Below are 20044 nucleotides of genomic sequence, written 5' to 3' on the forward strand. Positions count from 1 at the left end.
CAAAATATGGAACGTACTACTAATAATCTTTATCAACTTCTTACTATTGAATAAAAAAAACAGTTACTACAGCTTTGAACAGATTACTTATACATTGTTTTTATTTTTCTAGGTTAAGATCCCCAAGAATCCGAAAATCCCGCCGCCCTTTCCTGTCCAGCTCACTGAAAACGGGCCGCTCCAAATCTTGGGCACAAACTCTTCGAGAACGTTTAATGGAACGTACGAAGAAGCCCTCAACTCTATTTCGCCCCCCGAAGGCTATCCCCCACCAGCGCCGTTCTTCCAACCTTACAATCCCGATTCGGCCAACCTTACTCCCTGGTCAGCTCCGATGCCAATACCTGGCAACACTCCGCCGGGGGAATTATCAGGGGGGTTGCCGTTACCCCCAATCAGCTTGAACGGAACATTGCCGCCTTCCTTAAGTTATTTGCCCCCCGGGGCCGTAGTGCTTCCACCGCCAGGAAATCAAACGGATTACATAGATTACGACGACCCATCGATTTACTATCCGCCACCTTACAGTTTTTACTACCCAAAAGATAATTCCTCGGCTGTGCCTGCTGGGCCTTTAGTACCGGGAATAATTTTGCCGCCTCCTCCTAATTTCTTTGCCCAACTTGAAAATACCACCGGCGTTAGTCCAACCAGAAAACCACAACGATACAGAAAACCAACAACCACACAAATAACGATTACCATAACTAAATCAACCACTTTGGCACCTACCACGACTAAGAAAACAAACTTACCCCCTAAGACAGTTAAAATTTATCCGGTCAAGAATCAGCAATATATTAAAGAAATCCGAACTTCTACAACTCCTCGTCCTACTATAAAATCTGTCACTATTGTTCCAGAAGTATTTACTGTACCTCAAAGACCAAAATATCAACCAACACAAAGAAAGAAACCTGGTGTAACTATTCTTAGACCCATCAAACCAGCAGAAACACCTCCTAATGTATACGTTTACGAAAATGAAATACCAAAAAAGCCATTCAAAGAGTATGGACCACCTCCAAGGGTTACTACCACTGCTATTCCTCTAAAGTACCAGAGTACGTCCAATAATATCGACACTAATTCTGTAACAGAAGAAACAGGAAAACGAAATAACTTTAGAAAAGGAAAAGCATCAAAAACAACTTTAAGACCTGCTCAATATTACTTTTATGAAGAGCAAGAAAAGGAACCTGAAATTCCTGCCAAAACGAATACATATGTTGAAAATAACGAACCCTACTACGTAAGGCCAAGACCTATCGCTCCGGTAAGACAAAGAAAGCCCCAATATGTATATGTAACAGCTAAACCATATAATACGCAAAAACCGAGGTTCAGATTTATTCAACAGCCAGTTAGTCAAGATTCCTTCAATATTCACATTAACAAATTAAAGGACCAGATACAACAGTACTACACAACTCCTAGAACTACTTTCCGAAATGTTCCGAAGCCAGTTTATCAGTTTAGTTTTCAAGCAGCTAATTATCCATCTCAACAAACAAACTTCAAACCATCTCCTCAAGTTGATCAACAAGATCAGTTTCAACCGATACCCCCAAAATATACCGTTGAAATTCAACAAGCCATTCAAATTATCCCTAGCGAAGCGCCAAAATATCAGGAAAATCCAAGACCTGTATTTTATCAGCAGAGTACAGAAAGACCTTACTACACGACAGCAGCAGCGCCAGAGTATCCGCAAGAAGTAGTGACTCCGAGACCCAATTACCTGCAAAACGTAGCAACACCTAGACCTATATCAGAGTACTCCTTTGAGGCAACTCCTAATCCTGTTTACCAAGGTTATTACACCAAACCTGACGAAAATTATTTTGATGATAGAACCAAAACTTATTTCACAGTGTTTGGAAGAAAGCTACCAGCAGCAACAACACCAATTCCCCAAATAGAACCGAGTCCTTTACAACACGGTAGTTATCAACAAAGACCCATCTCCTTGGAAGGAGATACTTTAGTAAATTATGTTCACCCCAGACCTAACGTCAACCCAGACGCTGAAATCATACCGGTTAATAATCCTTCCAACTATCCCAACGTAGTGAGATATTCACCTAGACCTATACCAAAACAAAATTCCGAAATAATCAAAGCCATACCCTACGAAGTACCATCTAGTGAGTCGCAAGACGGTTCCTTCATATCATATCAACTTCCAGGTGATGACGGAGCACATTTCTACTTCCTTACCCCTCAACTAGCTCAAAGAAAAGATCAAGGCTCCGGATTCTACTACTCCAAGGCGAGACGGAGAAGAAACGAAAAGACTGCTGACGTAGAAAGATGAATGTGCTGTGATAGGCAATAGTGGAACTAAATTTTTATATCAAATTTGAATTTCTAGTGCCTATTATGATAAAATTGGTCTGTGATCGTGCTAGTTCGGTGATAAGAACGGTAGGAAACTGTATCATCCTAATTTGTAACGCGTATTCAATATTGTTTGGTACAACTTTGACAAAGGACTTGGACAGTAATTTATTCATTTGTTATTTAATCAAAATATAAGTGTCATCTTGTCCAGATGATATTGAAGCAAATGTACATACAAATTGGTATTATTAATCGTGAATAAGTTTAAATAGGAGGTCCAACTTGTCAAAAATTTAAGTAGTAAAATATAGAAAATACTGAAATGTTTTTTGTTGTTATTTATATTTTAAGACATATTTTAACTTATGAATTTTAAGTCGACCTCGAATATTAATTAACACAATGAAGAAAGAATGATAATCATTTGTAATTGATGAACCTTGTCTAGAAAAAAAATTGCTTTCGCTTATATAGTTCTAAAGATCCGCAAGAGATATTTTTTGGTATTTACTAGCTTTTTAATAAATTATATCGTGCAGTGTGTACAAGAAGTAACATAAGTCACTAATATTTCGATTCCTACATTTTCTGGTACTACTGGTCGCATCGTTACTGTAAAATATTGTTAGATATATATTTAATGGCACACTCTGTATATTTTTTAAATTTTTTGTAACCTAATAAATTAAAATCACTATCGAACTTATTGTCCTAACTTCATTCATGTAAAAGTTGTAGTGACTTGAAAATGTAAATACAAAGATATTTGCTATCGCACCGTAAAAGCTTGTCGTGGTGAAGTGGTTCTTCTTGTTCGGTCGTGGAAGCTAATTATGTGAGGTGAGCACGACCGAGGAGAAGCTTCCAGGGGCGATCTGACAGAACTTGGTGCGGCGTTCTTTATCAGCGAAGAGACATAGAAAAAGACAAAATATAACGGAACCGACCCAATATGGAATAACGTTTTTACCCTAAAAATTTATGGTTTAGATCCCTGGCATAGGACCAAACTGTCTATTTATCGCCAGTGCGGCCAGTCCCGCCATATTTCGGTAAATTGATACGGTTTAAAGGAAGGTGGAAACTGATGTATACCATGTATACGATGTATACGGACACGCTCCATTGGGATACTTATTAAAAAGTAAATATTTACTAATTTCACACGAACCGTTTTCTCTTTTCTTATCGTTCATATCGATTTTCTGTTTCTCTTTGCCGATGTGAACCAGCGAAGAACGCCTTTCCACGTTCTATGAGATACCGGCTTTAGACTGTTTAACTCCGGGTATTAGGCGACACCTAGACTTCATTATCCGTCTTTTATCAGGAGCATACGGAGCTCTATAGCTTCCGTTTCCTACCTACCTGTGAGACAAAAATGGACCAGAAAGAAACAAACAAAGTAAACAAGTAAGAACAACGCAACTTAAGTCATTTGAAAAATATACTGAAATATAGTCAGGAAAACCACTATGAAGTTCAGCAAGGGCGAAAAAGGTCCAGCTTGTGAGGAGTATTGGTAGCAGAAAGATACTTGGATATCCAACATGATTTGTAGCTATGTTTTATAGACTGCCGGAAAACTTTCGACCGAATAAAGCACGATAAACATTTGAATTTATTTAATTAACGAGATCATACGAATAACATCAGAACTTCAGAATTTGGACACATAAACAGAACAGCTTTGGCCAATGTGAACAGCTAGATGTATATGTATATTTGGACAAAAAAATCCCCTCCAATATGACAAATTCGCTATCCTTTCAGCCATAAACACCCACATGCTATACACTGTCCTTAAATTTGTACGAAGGAAGATATAGCAAATATCTATATCTATATAGCAAATATATATAAGCTAGAGCAGCAGAATAATGAATGAAGTCATCCGGGGAATGATATGACCTAACCACAAAATAAAAATAAGAAAAACATCAAATTTGGCACATATAATGAGGTATAAGCAATAAAAACAGCTACAATTCGTAATAGATGGGAAGATAGATGGGAGAAGTTGCATAAATAGAAAAAAGAAATCGTGGCTCAGAAAAATTAACGAACGGACAAAGAAAAAAGGAAATATAATCCATCAAGTCTATGGCAGATTAATTTTCGGATATAATAATTATTATTATGATAAAAATTACATATTTAAGTCATAATTTCAGATTCACATTCTTTAGAGACCAATCTTATTAATCTTAAAATTCACTGTGTTCTCGGAGCGGGCAAATATAAACACAGTGATAATGGGAGCTTATGGTGATCGTAAAAAAGTTACAATAAATTGGATTATTTAATATGAAACCCAACTGTGACAAATTAAGAAGAAGTGGTTTCAGCTACAAATTTTCTTAAAAATTACCGTCCAAAACGAAAAGTGATGAAAAATCATTGGACGTTATGCAAAAATGTGTACAGTGTAGGTAAAAGTTTATGGTCGGTATGTACCCTATGTGAGATGGAGTGAGAAACACCTATTTAAAAAGAGAGAGGTATATTAGGTCAGCCCATTATATCGTCGAAATAGCATTAGTGGAACTAAGAAAAGAGGAGAAGTTCAACATTGCCAAACTTATTGGTTTTATTTGACCTGTTGTCTTTTTAGCATTTTAACAACGTTCTAAGATAATCAAATTTGGGCGAATTGATTTAAATGGCAGCTTACTGTTTTTTATTTTAAATTTGCCACAATTTTTCTTTACAATAAGTTTAATTTAACATCTTGATTTCCACTTCGGAAATCGTTTTATGTAAATAAAATTTATTAATGTTTCGTATTTTAAGTACGATTTCCGAATTAAAAATCTAAACATCAAAATAAGCTTATTTTAAAGTCACATTGTGCCTTATTTCCAATGAAAATATTAAAATGCATATAACTCCACAATACATAAACCTTCATACGAAATTATTTGGCAACGTCTCATGTCGCGTAGTCAAAGCACCGAATCAAAGTACGAACACCGGTAACGAACGAGTAGAGGTGGGCATTCTTTTTTTTTTCGAATCTGGAGAAAACTAATAAATATTTTTGAAAAATTTAAACGCAGAATGAAAGTAATACATTATTACCGAGGGCCGAAAGTCTCTGAAAACTTCTATAATGTTTATTTTAATAAGTTACAGGGGCGAAAAAAGAGAAAATTTTGCGCCTACGCTCTTAACGCAACTAAACCGATTTTCGTAAACAATAACTATGATTGTTTGACAGTAGTTTTAAGTATGAGAGTACCTACATAAACAAACATAATGTATATTATCGTTTATGTGTATATTTATTGAAGTGAAAGAAACTAATGAAGAATATATTTATTTTAACTTGAAAAATAAACTAAACAATACAACCCGATATTAGTAATTGTACTACGTCGGATACTATGGATGTAAGGTTACCGTTTGCTAAAATTGTATTGCAAGATTCTTGAAGGCAGCGTACCATAACAATCACTGAACTACCCTTCAAGTATTTTTGGCCATTCATTGTACTTGTTATTTCTTTAAAAGGCCGTAAAATTTGGGAAAATTGAGAACAAATAATCCAGTCTTCATTATTTAGATTTGGTCCAAGTCTAAGTCTGTATTAACTAATACAAAAGTGGAACGGATTGCCTCTTCTAACTCGGTCATTCTTTTTAACATGTAATAGGTGAAGTTCTATCTAGTTTCCACGTCTTGGATTGGCCGTTTGGGAACTTTGTTATGTTGTAATTGAAACTTTAAAAGCCTTTCTAAAGATAAGGTACTTTTTTTGAAATGTGTTTTTTTAGAAACTGAAATTTGAAATTAGTGAAATAATTTCACTAATTTCAAAAGCGAACTTTTCTGAATGATGGTTTCCAGAAAAATGGCAGCAGCCTAATAAAATCGTTTTCAATTCTAAATTTTCGGTTAAATATTGTCCTGTTAATGCGATGTAACTCTCAGTTACTCCATATGTCCAAAGGTCAGTAGTAATACAGATATTTTCTACTTCTTTAACAACTTGTGATCTAATAATTTGCTTAGTTTTGGTATAACATTCCTGAAGTAATGAGCCTGACGTAATGAACAAGTTTTTCTTGTTGGTGGTTTATATCCAGGAATCCATTCTGCAAACTTTATAAAAGCTCGTTCTTCAACTATGGAAAACGGATGAAACGAGTCTTTGCATAGGTTTATTAAATCCATATCTATTTGTTTCTTTTGTTCTAAACTAATATTTTTATTAATGGAAGTATCCATCACCTTTTGACGCTTGGGTGGTGGTGGCAGTATGTCAGTACTTGTAGTAGAAGTAGTCGAAACGGACAGAAATGCGTCAGGAGAAGTTTTAATCATTGCAGTATTCAGAAAGTGGACCATAAAAGCTGCATCTTCTACAGATGCGCATTTTTTGAAAATAAAATTATTATTCTTATACTAGGTCAATCATTTTGACTAAGAAAAATAATTCATAATTGAATATTTACAATAAATAAATCCTTTGACGAACTATCAATAAAGATTTGAAATCGAAAATGCAGATCAATCGTAAATCGAAACTCATTCATTAATCAGAATACCTAGTTATAAAAAACAAAAGAAAGAGTTAAGAAGCTGGTTACTTCTATAAAAAAAGAAAAAGAAGATTGTACTAGTGAAAATCAACCAGTACAAGAAAAAGAAACTGACAAAGATGACTTAAGTCCATGGTGTATTTTTGATGAATTTATTAGACATGACTCATCTAAACATACACCTGTATCTAGAGATATAAAAGAAGTCGGCATGTATTTGTCTGATGATATTACCCACAAAAAATTTCGAACGGTGATTGGAACTGTCCATTACAGTGGTGGAAAAACCATCGCCATGTATATCCTAACTTAACCACTATATTCATAAAATATTGTAGTATTGTAACAAAATCTGTTCATTGTGAACACATGTTCAAAATCTGGTTTAATTTTAAACAAAAGAAGAAACAACAAGAAAAGTGGAAAAACGTATGTTTTTAAATGTCAATTTAGACGATTCGCGATTTAATAATGTGTCATGTAAATGTAAATACTATTTGTATTGTTTAATTTATTTTTTAAGTTATAATAAATATATCCTTCGTTAGTTTCATTCAATATAATAGCCAATATGTTTTTTGTGTACTCGCATATTTGAAACTACTGATAAACAATCAACTAGTTACAGTTTACGAAAAACGGTTCCGATAAAAATGTCAACGACCCACCTCTAATTTCTTAAGATAGGAACCAGAGATATGTACAATATGTATATCTCAGATCGGAACTAATCGGAACTAATCGTCTTACTACTGGGCAATGCGCAGCAATAAGAAATATGGAGGGGAGACCAAGGGGAAATATGATTGTTATCTTTGTCTGTTCGCTGAAAATATGATTTTATATCTGCGTTAGATATCCTGTTAAATTTTACCATACCGACCATAAACTTTTACCTACACTGTATAATATATTTGTGAAACATTAGAGATAGCGCCAGACAAGACAGTCAACCGTAAGAAGAACCACGAACAATATTGAGATGCAATAATAAGATTACAACAGCATAAGAGGCAACGTTAAAGAAAAACAGGCAATATACCTAAATAAAAGAAGAGGAAGATGACTCAAATTAAAAATTAATGGGAAAATCACAGTAGTTGGCTGTATACCATCGTTTAAAAAAACATACAGAAGTTAAAACACTTCACAATTGTATTTAGGTATATAAAAACATATAGTTAAAACTTTTACAAGTGTCGTCAAAATTTATACAGTAGCATAACGTTTTCGATCTAATCAGATCATCCTCAGTGCCTTATGTAGATGAAGCTAACAATGAATTTGTGGCTGTGACATCCATATATGGGTGTACATCTTTCCAAAATTAAATTATATGGTGACTCTAGGTCGATGATATTGGATAAAATTTAATACTTGAGGAGCTACATGTCTCCCTGCTCGGTTTTTAACACGTGGTTCTTATCAGTTTTAACTTAACAATGGTAAATAAATATAATGCGCTTGCGCCAATGAGTACATTTGGTGGAAAATACATTACAAGAATTTATTGAACGGATAACTAACCGTGGCGTACAAATATAGTTATTGAAAAGCAATAAAATATTACCGACTGATAAATTTTATTCGACCAATAACTATTGAACGATTTATTTGTTGTTGGTGAAACTGGCCCTTAGTATTACATTATTAATTATATTATCATGCCTTAATTATATTTTTCGTTTATAAGCATTTACAATACGAGTACTTTCAGAAATCTACGTATTTTAGTATCTAGATTCCAGTCTAGTTGTAGTAGTCGGTTGTCGATTGCTTGCCTTTTAAATATTTTGTGGTAGATCGGAGACATTACAAGTTGGAGTACCTCTGACGTGTAGCGTCTGATAGTCGCACTATTTCGAATGCCTTTCTGAATCTACGAAACAAAGTTAGTCTTCTTGTGTGGTATTCTGTTGATTTCTAAGCGATTTGTATTATTAAAATACCGCATCGGTTCCTAGCATCCGCTTCTGAAATCTTTAAAAGCTCTGTAACTATTTTTTTATGGGGTTTTTCGAAGGATGCTGAAGATATCTTGGACAGAGCACGTGACCAACAACGAGGTGCTAAGAAGAATGGGTACTGAGAGCGAACTCCTAAATATTGTAAAAAACAGAAATACGAGTTATCTGGGACATATTTACAGAGGAGAAAAATACAACTTCCTACGACTTAATAATGGAAGGTAAAGTGGAAGGAAGAAGAGGTCCAGGAAGAAGAAAATGCTCCTGGTTGAAGAATGTAAGAGACTGGACAGGCATGGACACACATTCGATACTAAGAACAGCTCAAGATAGAGAGCAATTTGCTGTAGTTATAGCCAACCTTCAGTAATGGAGAAGGCACCTTAAGAAGAAGTTAACGTTATATCAACTATATACGTCATTTTTTTATAAGCTGTTATATGTTTATATGTTAGAAATTATTTAAACGAAGTTTTCTAAGAGGTGCAATTAAATGACCAGCATTATATTCTGATTTATCCCCATTGGAACATGTTTAATGAATATGTATATATATATATATATATATATATATATATATATATATATATATATATATATATATATATATATATACATATATATATATATATATATATATATATATATATATATATGTATATATATATATGTATATATATATGTATATATGTATATATATATATATATATATATGTATATATATATATATATATATATATATATATATATATATATATAATCTATCAGGAATCGAAGTATTAACGAATTGTTTACGTTCTTTTTTCTAAGCTAATTATAAATAGCAACAAAACTTTTTATAATATATTTTCTCGAATGAAAAATTATAATTTTTAAAATATTATTATATAAACAACACACAACTCCATACTAAAGAGGAAGTGAATTGTTACTAAGTAAAATCAGGTTTTCGCATGGGAAATAGTTAAATTTGTCAGTGTATGTATTACAATAATTATGTAAATCGTTTGCCACACCCTAGCGTCTAAGTTAATAAAGAAATTGAAACAAGTTCTATGACTGGTACGTTCCCATTGTGGTATCAACTAATCAACTTCATGATCTTATCACGCTGTGTTCGAAAAGTACTAGTTACTTTTTTAATTACTAGATAAAAATAAGTCGTGTTAAAGGAAATAGAAAACGTGATTTATTTTTATGTGAAAAGCTTATTTTAATTTTCAAGGATATTTTTAAAAGCGGCTTTATTTAAAAAAATCAAGGCATACACTGGATCCTGACGTACATAATGGTACATCGATAGCACCAAATAGCAAATCAGTAAGATCTCTTTTTATGCGATTTTAGTTGTGTGGTTTATATTTCATCCAAAAATTTCGATTATTAACTATTATAATTAAATATTAACTATTCACATCCAGATACCAGTAAAGTGAGCCTTTGCAATTCGGGGATTCCCTTGTTACATGATGTCCCTATTACATAATTGCGAGTTTCGCATTGAAAGCTATAAATTGTTTTAAAATAATTTTTCAAGTTGGTTAAAATTTTGCTGATTCCAAGGTGGAGTATAACAAGCAGCACGGTTTTCGGATCGAAAGATTTCAAGTGAGTGTCGTAAAGTTTTCTCTTTTTTCTTTTCTCTTTTCCATCTCAAAATCGTAAGTCTAATTTTTTTTAATTTTTTTAAGATATTATTTGATCCAATGGAGCCAAAGTTTTAACCGTGTTTAGGCTTGACGCCTCTTCAAGGAAGGGGTACTCTTTTTTTTAGGAGTAATGGCGGTGTGATAAACTTGATGATTGTTGTATTCGTGGAGAAGTAGTGGACTACTAAGGAGCTGGTGTTCAGAAGATGGCGTGTTTGTGTGAACGATGTATAAGGAGCGCACGAGAGGAATTTGGGTGAATTTTGCCAAGCATGTCAGACGAGGTACTTCAGGGGTTACCAGCCATACAGTAGGAACGGCTCTTTATCAGCGTTTTGACATGTAGTAGTTAACTGCGATATTTAATAGGGAATGATTCTAAAATTTCAAAGTACTCATCAGAGAGTTCATGTCCATTGTTGTGCAGAAGTTTAGCTGGAGGAAACGGAACTTTTCTTTTAGGAAGCCTGGTGAATATTTGCCCTCGGCGATTGCAAGGAGTCTTTAGTATTCGTTTGGCTCTGTTGTTCGAGCCTGCAATGGTTCTTAGGACATACCTTCTGCCGAGGGATAGGATTCTGTCCTTAACTTGGTGTGATATTTGCCAGTGTATGTATGTGTGCTGATGGATATAACCTGCTCTGCCTCATGCAGTATCTAAGGATTTTTCTTTCGGTTGCCGTAATGGCATTGATTTCGTAGGTCTTCAGAGAAGCATAGACGTATGTCTTGTATTCGATGATGGGTCTGATGAATGTTTTGTAGGTGTGCACTAAAGTTTTGGATGACGTTCTTGCCCAGTTTACCGGACAATACTGCCAGGAATTTTAACCCCTTTCTCACTCTATCTAGGGTATCTTCAATGTCGGTTTTCCAGTTGAGGGTTCTAGTAAAATGAAGTCCCAAATAGGAAACCGAGTTTCTGAGAATAAGGTCCTCTCCTAACAGGGTTATTCGGCCCTGGACATCGCGACGCTTTGAGGTTTTGAATAAAATTGCTTGTGTTTTGGAGGGATTTTATTGCATGCATACATTGCTTTGGTTATTAAGACACCTTTTTTATTTATTCGATTATCTGTGGAAGGCGAAGCACAAGTTCTACTATCGTCAAAAAGTGTCTGAATATATCCTTTTCCATCCCGCCATTTTCTGTAAATGTAATTATTTCTTATCGTTTCTTTTCGCTTTCTGTATCTACCTATCTTTGTTATGAACATTAAAGATGTATCTTTCTCTAAATTGTTCAATTTTTGGCATTTCGTTGACATCGAGATTTCTTTAGCTTCTCTGTACTTTTTTCTAAGGGTTTTGATTCGTTTGTATTTTATTGGGTTTGTTTATCCATGACATTTTGCATTATCCATTCTTGTTTTCGGTTGTTTTCCGTGAATCCGATGTCTTCTTCTTGAAAAGAGCAGTCCATATTACTTCAAAGTCTGTCTGTTCCAAGTTCTCTCTCGTTTTTATTTATTTCTTTACTGTGACACTTATTTCTTTTTTCCTTTCGGGGTTCTTCAGTTGTGCGATTTTTATTTTTCTTGTTACTTTTTCTATTTTAATTTTCAGAAACTTTTTTAATCTTAATCTATTATAACTAGATTGTAATCAATATGAATGTCTGCTCCAGAGTATGTTTTGGTACATACAACGTTAAGCAACTTGGAATATGCAACGGTTTCAAGAAATTGTCAAATACTACCTTCAAGGGAATGAAGGAAATACAGATGAGTGGTGGAAAAACGTAAAGGAAATATTAATAGGGTAATAAATATAATAGATAATATAGTGAAAGAAGTAGTGGGCAGGTCACATAGCGAGACTGAAAGATACAAGATGGACCAGAAAACTAATTGACTGGCGTCCAAGAGAAGACAAACGCAGCAGAGGACGACCACCAACACGCTGGATGGACGACATTTGACGAATATCCAAGAAATGGCAACAAGAAGCACAGAACCGTGAAGAGTGGCGAAAAATGGGAGAGACCTATGTCCAGCAGTGGACAGAAGAGGTTGCATGATGATGATAATGATAGTGAAAGAATGTCAGAATACCTTTAAAAATACTGTATAGGATGGAATAGAATTCAAATGATAAATGAGCTATGCGTATTTGCAGATGACTTAGTATTATTCGCCGAAACAGCAGCCGAAAACTTAAGCATAATTTAGAGAAATGGAACTCAGAAGCCAAAATATACAACCTAAATGTAAATAAAGAGAAGACACAGATAATGAAAATAACAAGAAAAACGACACGGATGACCAAATCGAAGTGGTGATAGATTAACAAAAAATAAAGCAAACAAACATATACAAATACCTGGGAACAGTAATAAATAACAGAGAAAGCATAGAGGACGATCCCAACAACAAGCTAGAGAGCACAGGAAAGTTATTCCAAGCTCTAAATACTCTTCTCTTCTCAACAACAAAGGAATATCAAGGAAAACGAAGATGAGAATATATGAAACAATATATAGGCTAACGCTGACATACGAAGCAGAGAACTGGATCTTAAACAGAGGACAAGCAGCAGAGATGAAATACCTCAGAAGAACGATACGGGCAAGAAATTAGCATGGTTCGGTCATATAACACGAATGGACAATATAGCAGGCAAGTGAAAAGAGTGTGGGAAGCTAAACCAATATAGAAAAACAGAAGATGTAGGCCAATAAAAGAGTGGAACAGCGACATAGCAGAGATATTACAAAATAAGGGCAAATCTTGATAAGAAGCAACACAACTCCCTCGACACCTAACGGTAGAAGAGGAATGATTATTAGGGTGTCCCGTCTATGCAAAACAAATTTTTTTTTGAGCTACACTATCGCAAGAGCTATCGAAATTTGCGTAATTTTCCAGAGATTATGAAAAATGTAAAATATATACGATAGCATGTCACCTTCGGGGCTCTACTAGACGTTAAAGTTTTGTAAATTTTACGTTTGTACAGACCTAAATCATATACTTTAAATAATACACAAATTAAATTTAAAAGATATTTTATTATTAAAATTAATGAAAAAGGTTCAAAACAACTTAACAAACAAAATAGATCCTATATTTGATGACAAAAACTTAAAAATTTGAACTTATTTTTGTGTCCAAAATTTGGCATTTCTTGCCGAGACTCCAACCTGATTCTGATGAAGCTATCTCTAGAAGTAGCACCGTTACATTCTGCGAGGCCTCTGTAATCAGTTTAACACATCTTTCCACAGATTGTGTGTGGCAGGGAAAGTCAAAATATACAAGCTTTTATCTTTTACCATGATGTGAAGGTCCTCAGTAGAAATATGCTGAAGAACCGGCGGTGTTGTAACCTGACAATCCTGACATTCGTGCCACATAATATCGGTGTAATCTTTAGCAGAGAAGTTAATTTTTGATGTTTTAAACATTCTGCGTTTATCGCTACTTTCAGTGTCTCTAGCTTTTTTTATTCTTCGCCATGCCAGCTCCCTAATGTGATCTCTATCATCAAACAACATACTCACAAGTAAGTTTTCTGGGTGGGTAAAAAAGGCATTTCTTTCGATAACGGTATCCATAACAGATCTTAGATTCTCGGGTAGAAATCGAGAGTACATAATTAGTTGAAAAATATGCTTCGCTCCGTCCTTAAAAGACGCTTTTTGCTTAATTCTGAACCACATCGAAGCATATTCTTTAACAAGCAAATGTAAATTTTTTGATGGATTAAGCGTACTTACATAAAGTCTGAGTAGACGATTAGCAGTAGTAAGCCATCTGGAGTGCGCCATTTTTCCAGGTTGACGATTTGCCAATTCAGGAGTACAGAAACCGGTTAATACTGCTTGACATATTTCATATAGATATTTTTGGTCTGTACTTAATTGATTGACCACATTTTTTGGCAAGTCAGGCAAATTACCATTCACAGCCCAAAAAGTCACGGTAGGTTTATTTTCATAAGCAACTAACTGTTTTCCAATAGGTCCGGAGTATTCTCTAGGACCCGAAGTAGAACCATCTATGGTCAGGAACAAGTGACGAAACGGTAACTCATTGGCATGAAGCAAACAAACGCACCATTGTAACGGTCTCTCCAAATACTTCTCTAAATATTGAATTACACCACCCTTCCAGCCAATATTAGTTGCAGTTCCATCACATCCAACGCAAATTACATCATCTAAATTCAAACTTTGACCATCAAAAAAAGTTGTGATCGAAGTAAAAATTCCATTTGCAGTGTCACGACTAGGCGTTGTATGTCCCAAATAAATTGATCCGGGTTCTAATAACAATGAGATGTGTTCTTCCAAAATCTCTTTGCGATGGTAAGGATTCCCCATTTTCTCATTTATCGGGGTCTTGTCCTTTCGTCCATCAAAGTAAATACTATTTACAACAATACCTGCAACATCTTTTGAAGCATCTCTTCGGGCTTTACATACAGCTCTGTGGATTTTGTTTTTATCAATAACCAGTGTTAGATCTTCGGTAGAAACCAAACCCACGTCAACCAAAACGGCAGAAGCAACAGCAGCAGCAGATCGCATCGATAAACTGTATCTATCACTGACTTTAGCAACTGTTGGCAACCGCAACGTATTTTTATTAAACGTGGAAGTCGACGGTGTCTCTGTTGAGAAAGAGTCAGGCACTGCTTCTTCTTCTTCATCACAATTTGCTGATATAGAATCGGTCGTCTGAGTAGCACACAACTTTTTTGTTGCCCTCATTGATTCTTCTGACGTAACCAAAATTCACAGAATTCTCTAAACTTTAACGGAACGTATAATACAACGCAATATTATACATTCGTACAGTACAACCTCAGTTTATTTTAGTTCAGGAGCCGAAAAAATATTATAACAAAAATGACAAATTTTCCAAACTTCGAAGATCGGTAGAACCCTTTAGATATATTTTTATTTTATTTTTAAAAATACTGTGATAATCTATTGATAATTACATAAAATTTAAGAGGTCTTGTATTTAATAATGTTTTATATTTAGTTCGGGATGCGAAATTAAGTATAGTGAAACATTACCTAAAAAATTACAATTTTTCAAAACTTTAAAGTTCGGTAGAACCCTAAAGATATATTGTTATAATTTTTATTAAATTATTGTGATAATTTACGTGCAATTACCCCAATTTCAAGAGGTCTTGTATTAAACAAAAACAAAAAGCGATTTTTCGGGACACCCTAATGATTATGTATGTATGTAAAACTGTCTCAATATGGCTGAGATTCAATCATTTACACATTAAATTAACTTAAGGATTCTTAAACAAGGCTACCTCTCTACATACGAATAGTTTATTGCCTATTGACGCCCTCGCGGAATTATATTGATAGTTTCGTTTTGACATTTACATAAAAATGACCTCTTCAAATGGTTTATCATCTTTTAATTTCAATTCAGTGTTTTATAACAATAAATTTAATATTCATGAACTAGATACCATTTTAATAATAATCTGTAAATTGTCAAGTTTCTAGTCATTTATATGTTATGGTTAGTGAATAGTTGAAGTTTCAATGCCGATTCTCTTGAAAGATTTATTTTTGCATGTAACAACTTGGAAGCGACGGTTAAAATTTTTTGTACAGAGTTATACCCTCAAGATTTAAACTAAAATAGAATATTGTTATATAAAATGTTTTGTTCTTTCGTTTCTTTATTCACTAGTTTCTTTAGAATATTAAAATACTCTGTATTCGAGAAGCTGTGTTAAATAAATAAATGTCATCGGCTTCTTTTTCTTCACATATTGTTTTTTTTTTTTCACTTTGAGCGATACAATTGATGGCATTAGTTTAAAAACACCGTTTACAAGACTTATATTGAAGCTATTTATCTCAAAATCAGACTTGTGTGGGTTGACTTTTTTGCATAACATTCATTTGGCATTCATTAGTAGTTGTGTTTTCAGTATCCTTCAACTGGTCCTTCTTGATTGGTGTTTGATTTTCAAAAAAAATTTCAAAATATCTTTCCCAATAATTTGTAGATATTTTGGTGAACTATACGTATTCACTGACTGATTTCTTTCGATTTATAAGCATATTCCATACTGTTTCTGTCCTTAGTAGATATCGTGTTTCATGTTAATGTTCGAATAATCGATGAATGGCTAACAGCAAACATTGGGGCTGTTTTTCAACTAAAAGTACAAGTAGGTTTTCCTTGAACTTAAGCCTAATAACTCCAAGGTCTCTGAACCACATGTTAGGACTGGGCGTATTATTGTTTTGTAGTGTTTCACTTTTGTATTTCTCAGCCGTAATGAACATAGGCCTTATTAAATAACCGGACTGATGTTATTAAATAACCGGACAAAATATTCTATTGATCATCAATTACATTATAAATTTTATCCTCCTCAGATAGTGTACTGCTCTTGCCGATTCGATACATCGTTCATACGAATTTCCCATTGTTGAAAGCAGTACTGGAAGGCCGATACTAACGGATTCAACAATCACATTGTCAAATATTGTCCCCTAAAGCTTCGATATTAGCTTATGAAATAAAAAGCACTGCGTCTAGAGAATAAGGTGGGTGGTCCAATGATTATCAATTCTTATCGCTCTAGTGAGAAATTTTGGCACCACTTTTGCGCAAACTTTCTGCATGTTAAATAATTCATTCAGAATCTGACGGACACTTTTTACATTTACCAACTTTTTGGATGTTGTCATCTGCTTTAGAAGTTGAGGATCGCCTTAGGTCGTTTCACGTCCCTCTTTAAACTTTTAACCCACTCAAAAATTATGCGCGCAAAAAAAACATGAACTTCAATACACTTATTTTATCACGTGTCGTCTCGTCGAAGAAAGGAGTTCGAACCGCCTTTATTGCCTCGTACGCTCTGCAGAGGACTTCGACCGTCGCAGGTGAACTATCTTCTAAGTCCATTTTGGAGTGTAAGGACTGTGTGTTGGTGTAGCTAGCCTTGGTAAAGACTAGCTATTTCCTTACATATAAAATAAAAATACCAATTTTAGTTGTACAGTCTATCTAATTTACAAACCGTTGCACGTCATTATCTACGTCAGAGATCGAAGTTGACATAGTTGTCAAAGTATAAAAAAATCCTGAATCCATTTTAAATCAAATAGGTCACATAATTATTATTATACTCTTTATAACGACTATTTAAATTCTTACGTGACATTTTTGAAATAAAACACTGATTTTGTTCTAAAAAGAACATATTTTATTAAATAGCTGAAAATATTAAAACAAGAGGGACTCACTTTAAAATTCAAAATAATAAAGTACAAAAAGTGTCAACAACGCAACTGCCAAATAAGTGTTACCAATTTATGCCAAAATATCACCTTCGTTCGATTACAGTTACAGTGTGTTCCGAACAAATGTTCTTCATAAAAACGCTTTATAATGCATTTATACAAATTAAATGAAACATATTGTTGTCTATTTCTTTAAGTTAACATTAATAGAAATCTTTAAATATTAGTTCTACGCGTATATAATAAAATATGTGACGTCACGGGCTATGATGCCGATGACGTGCAACGGTTTGTAAATTAGATGGACTGTAGAATAACCAGCCGCAGAGTCTTGAAGGAAGTAGAAAGGGGCAGAACCTTATAGAACCTTATCAGGAGGGCTCCCAGAGTGTAGACGACTCTAGGAGAGTCATAGAAGGATTGACTTCCTTGGTCAGAAAATCGCCCAGATTTATACACGAGTGTATAGCAATTTTAGGGATTTCCAGGTCAATTGGCCAATGGGAAAGATTTCGGAATAGGGCGATGCATATCAGAGTGCACACTAGTCTACAGACTAAGGCACACGATGACGCATGACATGAGATTTCGTAGCGGATTTCTTAGTTTTAGAAAAAACTTCTAGGTCAAGATGAATCTGCATTTCAGACTTGAGACTTGAAATGCAAGGACTTGAACAAATGACTGATAAATCGAGACAGAGCAACGTTGCTTACAACCGTAACCATCTAGCTCTGGGTCCGGTTGGGTCATCAACAAGTTCAAATTTTCCGCGGTGAGCTCAATATATGGCGGTAGTACCACTAATTCGGCTATTTAATTGCACACCTCACAATCTTATCAGTATGGCTTTATCAATTTGATTTGCAACATTATTGATTTTGCTGCATATCTTGACATTTATTTTGCATTTGCGTTTGTTGGTTTTCGCCGCCAAACCGTTTACTACAGTAACATCTCACTCCCTTAGTTTTTGCTTAAATTATCGAGGAAAATATGTTGACTATATTATACAGATATTGTTTTATAAACTTCTATTCATATATTTCACAAAGTTTTAAGTTTGCAAATATTATACTTTTTCATTAAATACATTTAACAGAGAAATCTTCAAGATTAGCCAAAATTCTTTTATATTAAAAATAATATGTAAATTCGGCAATAAAAATGAAGGTTTAGTTATATTTATGTCCCATAAAATATCTACCATATCAAAGTACGCAAAATGCGTGCTTTTGAATAATTTATTTGGAATAAAAATTCACATTTGTTATCGGAACATTATAGTTCTAATAGCAACTGTTTGTTTAATATGAAAAAATTAGTCAAATATAAAACCAGATTGTAAATAAATTTAGCATAATGTTTGTTTGATTATATCCTGTACCGCTCCCAGACATTAACATATTTATATATTTTCCACAAATATCTAAAACTTTGATATTGCTAACCCTACCCTTTAGCCTATCAAACTCAATAATGACAGATCCTGGGAACACCTTGAACTATATCACATGAAATAACTAATCAATTGCACAGGTCTGAAAAATTTTTTTTAAAATGTGTTTTGATAGTTTTAAATTATTTATATGGTTTGTGATACGCTGAATTCAAATACGAACACCATTTGCTGTAGCCCGTCACGTTTTTTGACAAATTGTATAAGACAGAAGTAGTGCATATGTATAAAAATATGTGAAGTGATGTTTACTATTTTAAAAATTTATTTCAGAAGTAAAAAGACCTTGTTCTTCTTCTCATGGCGCCGTCTCCTTTTTCGAAGGTTGGCGATCCGAATGGCAATCGTAGTTTTGGAAACTGCTGCGCGAAAGATTTCTGCGGATGAGCGGTCGAACCATCTCCTCAGGTCTTTCAGCCAGGAGTTCTGGCGTCTTCCTACTGATCTTTTGCCCTGTACTTTTCCTTTCAGTATCTTGAAGTAATTCGTATCTTTCGCCTCTCAATACATGACCCAAGTATTGCATTTTCCTCTCTTTGATTATTCTTAGTAATTCTTTTTGTTTACACATGCGACGAAGTACCTCAACATTAGTAACTCTTTGTACCCATGGAATTCTCAACATTCGGCTGTATATATAGGGGAGAAGAGGGAGACTTGTCATATGGGAGACTTGATGACTCTTTGAAATTTCAGTAAATAAGCAGCCTAGAATTATAAAACCGGCAACATAGCTTAGTATGGCAGTAGATCCCATGTAATTTAGTTTTCGTTAGAATACACAACGAAGAGCACGTGTTCATTACAATTATTTTGTCCCTACCGAGAACTGTTTTCAGAAT

The 20044-nt window shown here is 34.2% G+C and overlaps 2 protein-coding genes across 2 annotated transcripts in view; one reads left to right on the top strand and one right to left on the bottom strand.

The window, feature by feature from the left end:
* Nucleotides 1-9379, top strand: part of LOC140440122 (uncharacterized) — a 125901-nt gene extending 116522 nt beyond the window's left edge. Inside the window, exon 3 of the mRNA XM_072530408.1 lies at nucleotides 113-9379. Within this exon, the coding sequence (XP_072386509.1) occupies nucleotides 113-2317 (2205 nt within the window). The 3' untranslated portion in view covers nucleotides 2318-9379. The remainder of the gene's footprint in view (nucleotides 1-112) is intronic.
* Naa15-16 (N-alpha-acetyltransferase 15/16) overlaps nucleotides 1-20044 on the bottom strand; it is a 339442-nt gene that overhangs the window by 288725 nt on the left and 30673 nt on the right. The window lies entirely within an intron of this gene.

The sequence above is a fragment of the Diabrotica undecimpunctata genome, chromosome 4 (assembly GCF_040954645.1).
Source record: "Diabrotica undecimpunctata isolate CICGRU chromosome 4, icDiaUnde3, whole genome shotgun sequence".
Taxonomy (NCBI): Eukaryota; Metazoa; Arthropoda; class Insecta; order Coleoptera; family Chrysomelidae; genus Diabrotica; species Diabrotica undecimpunctata.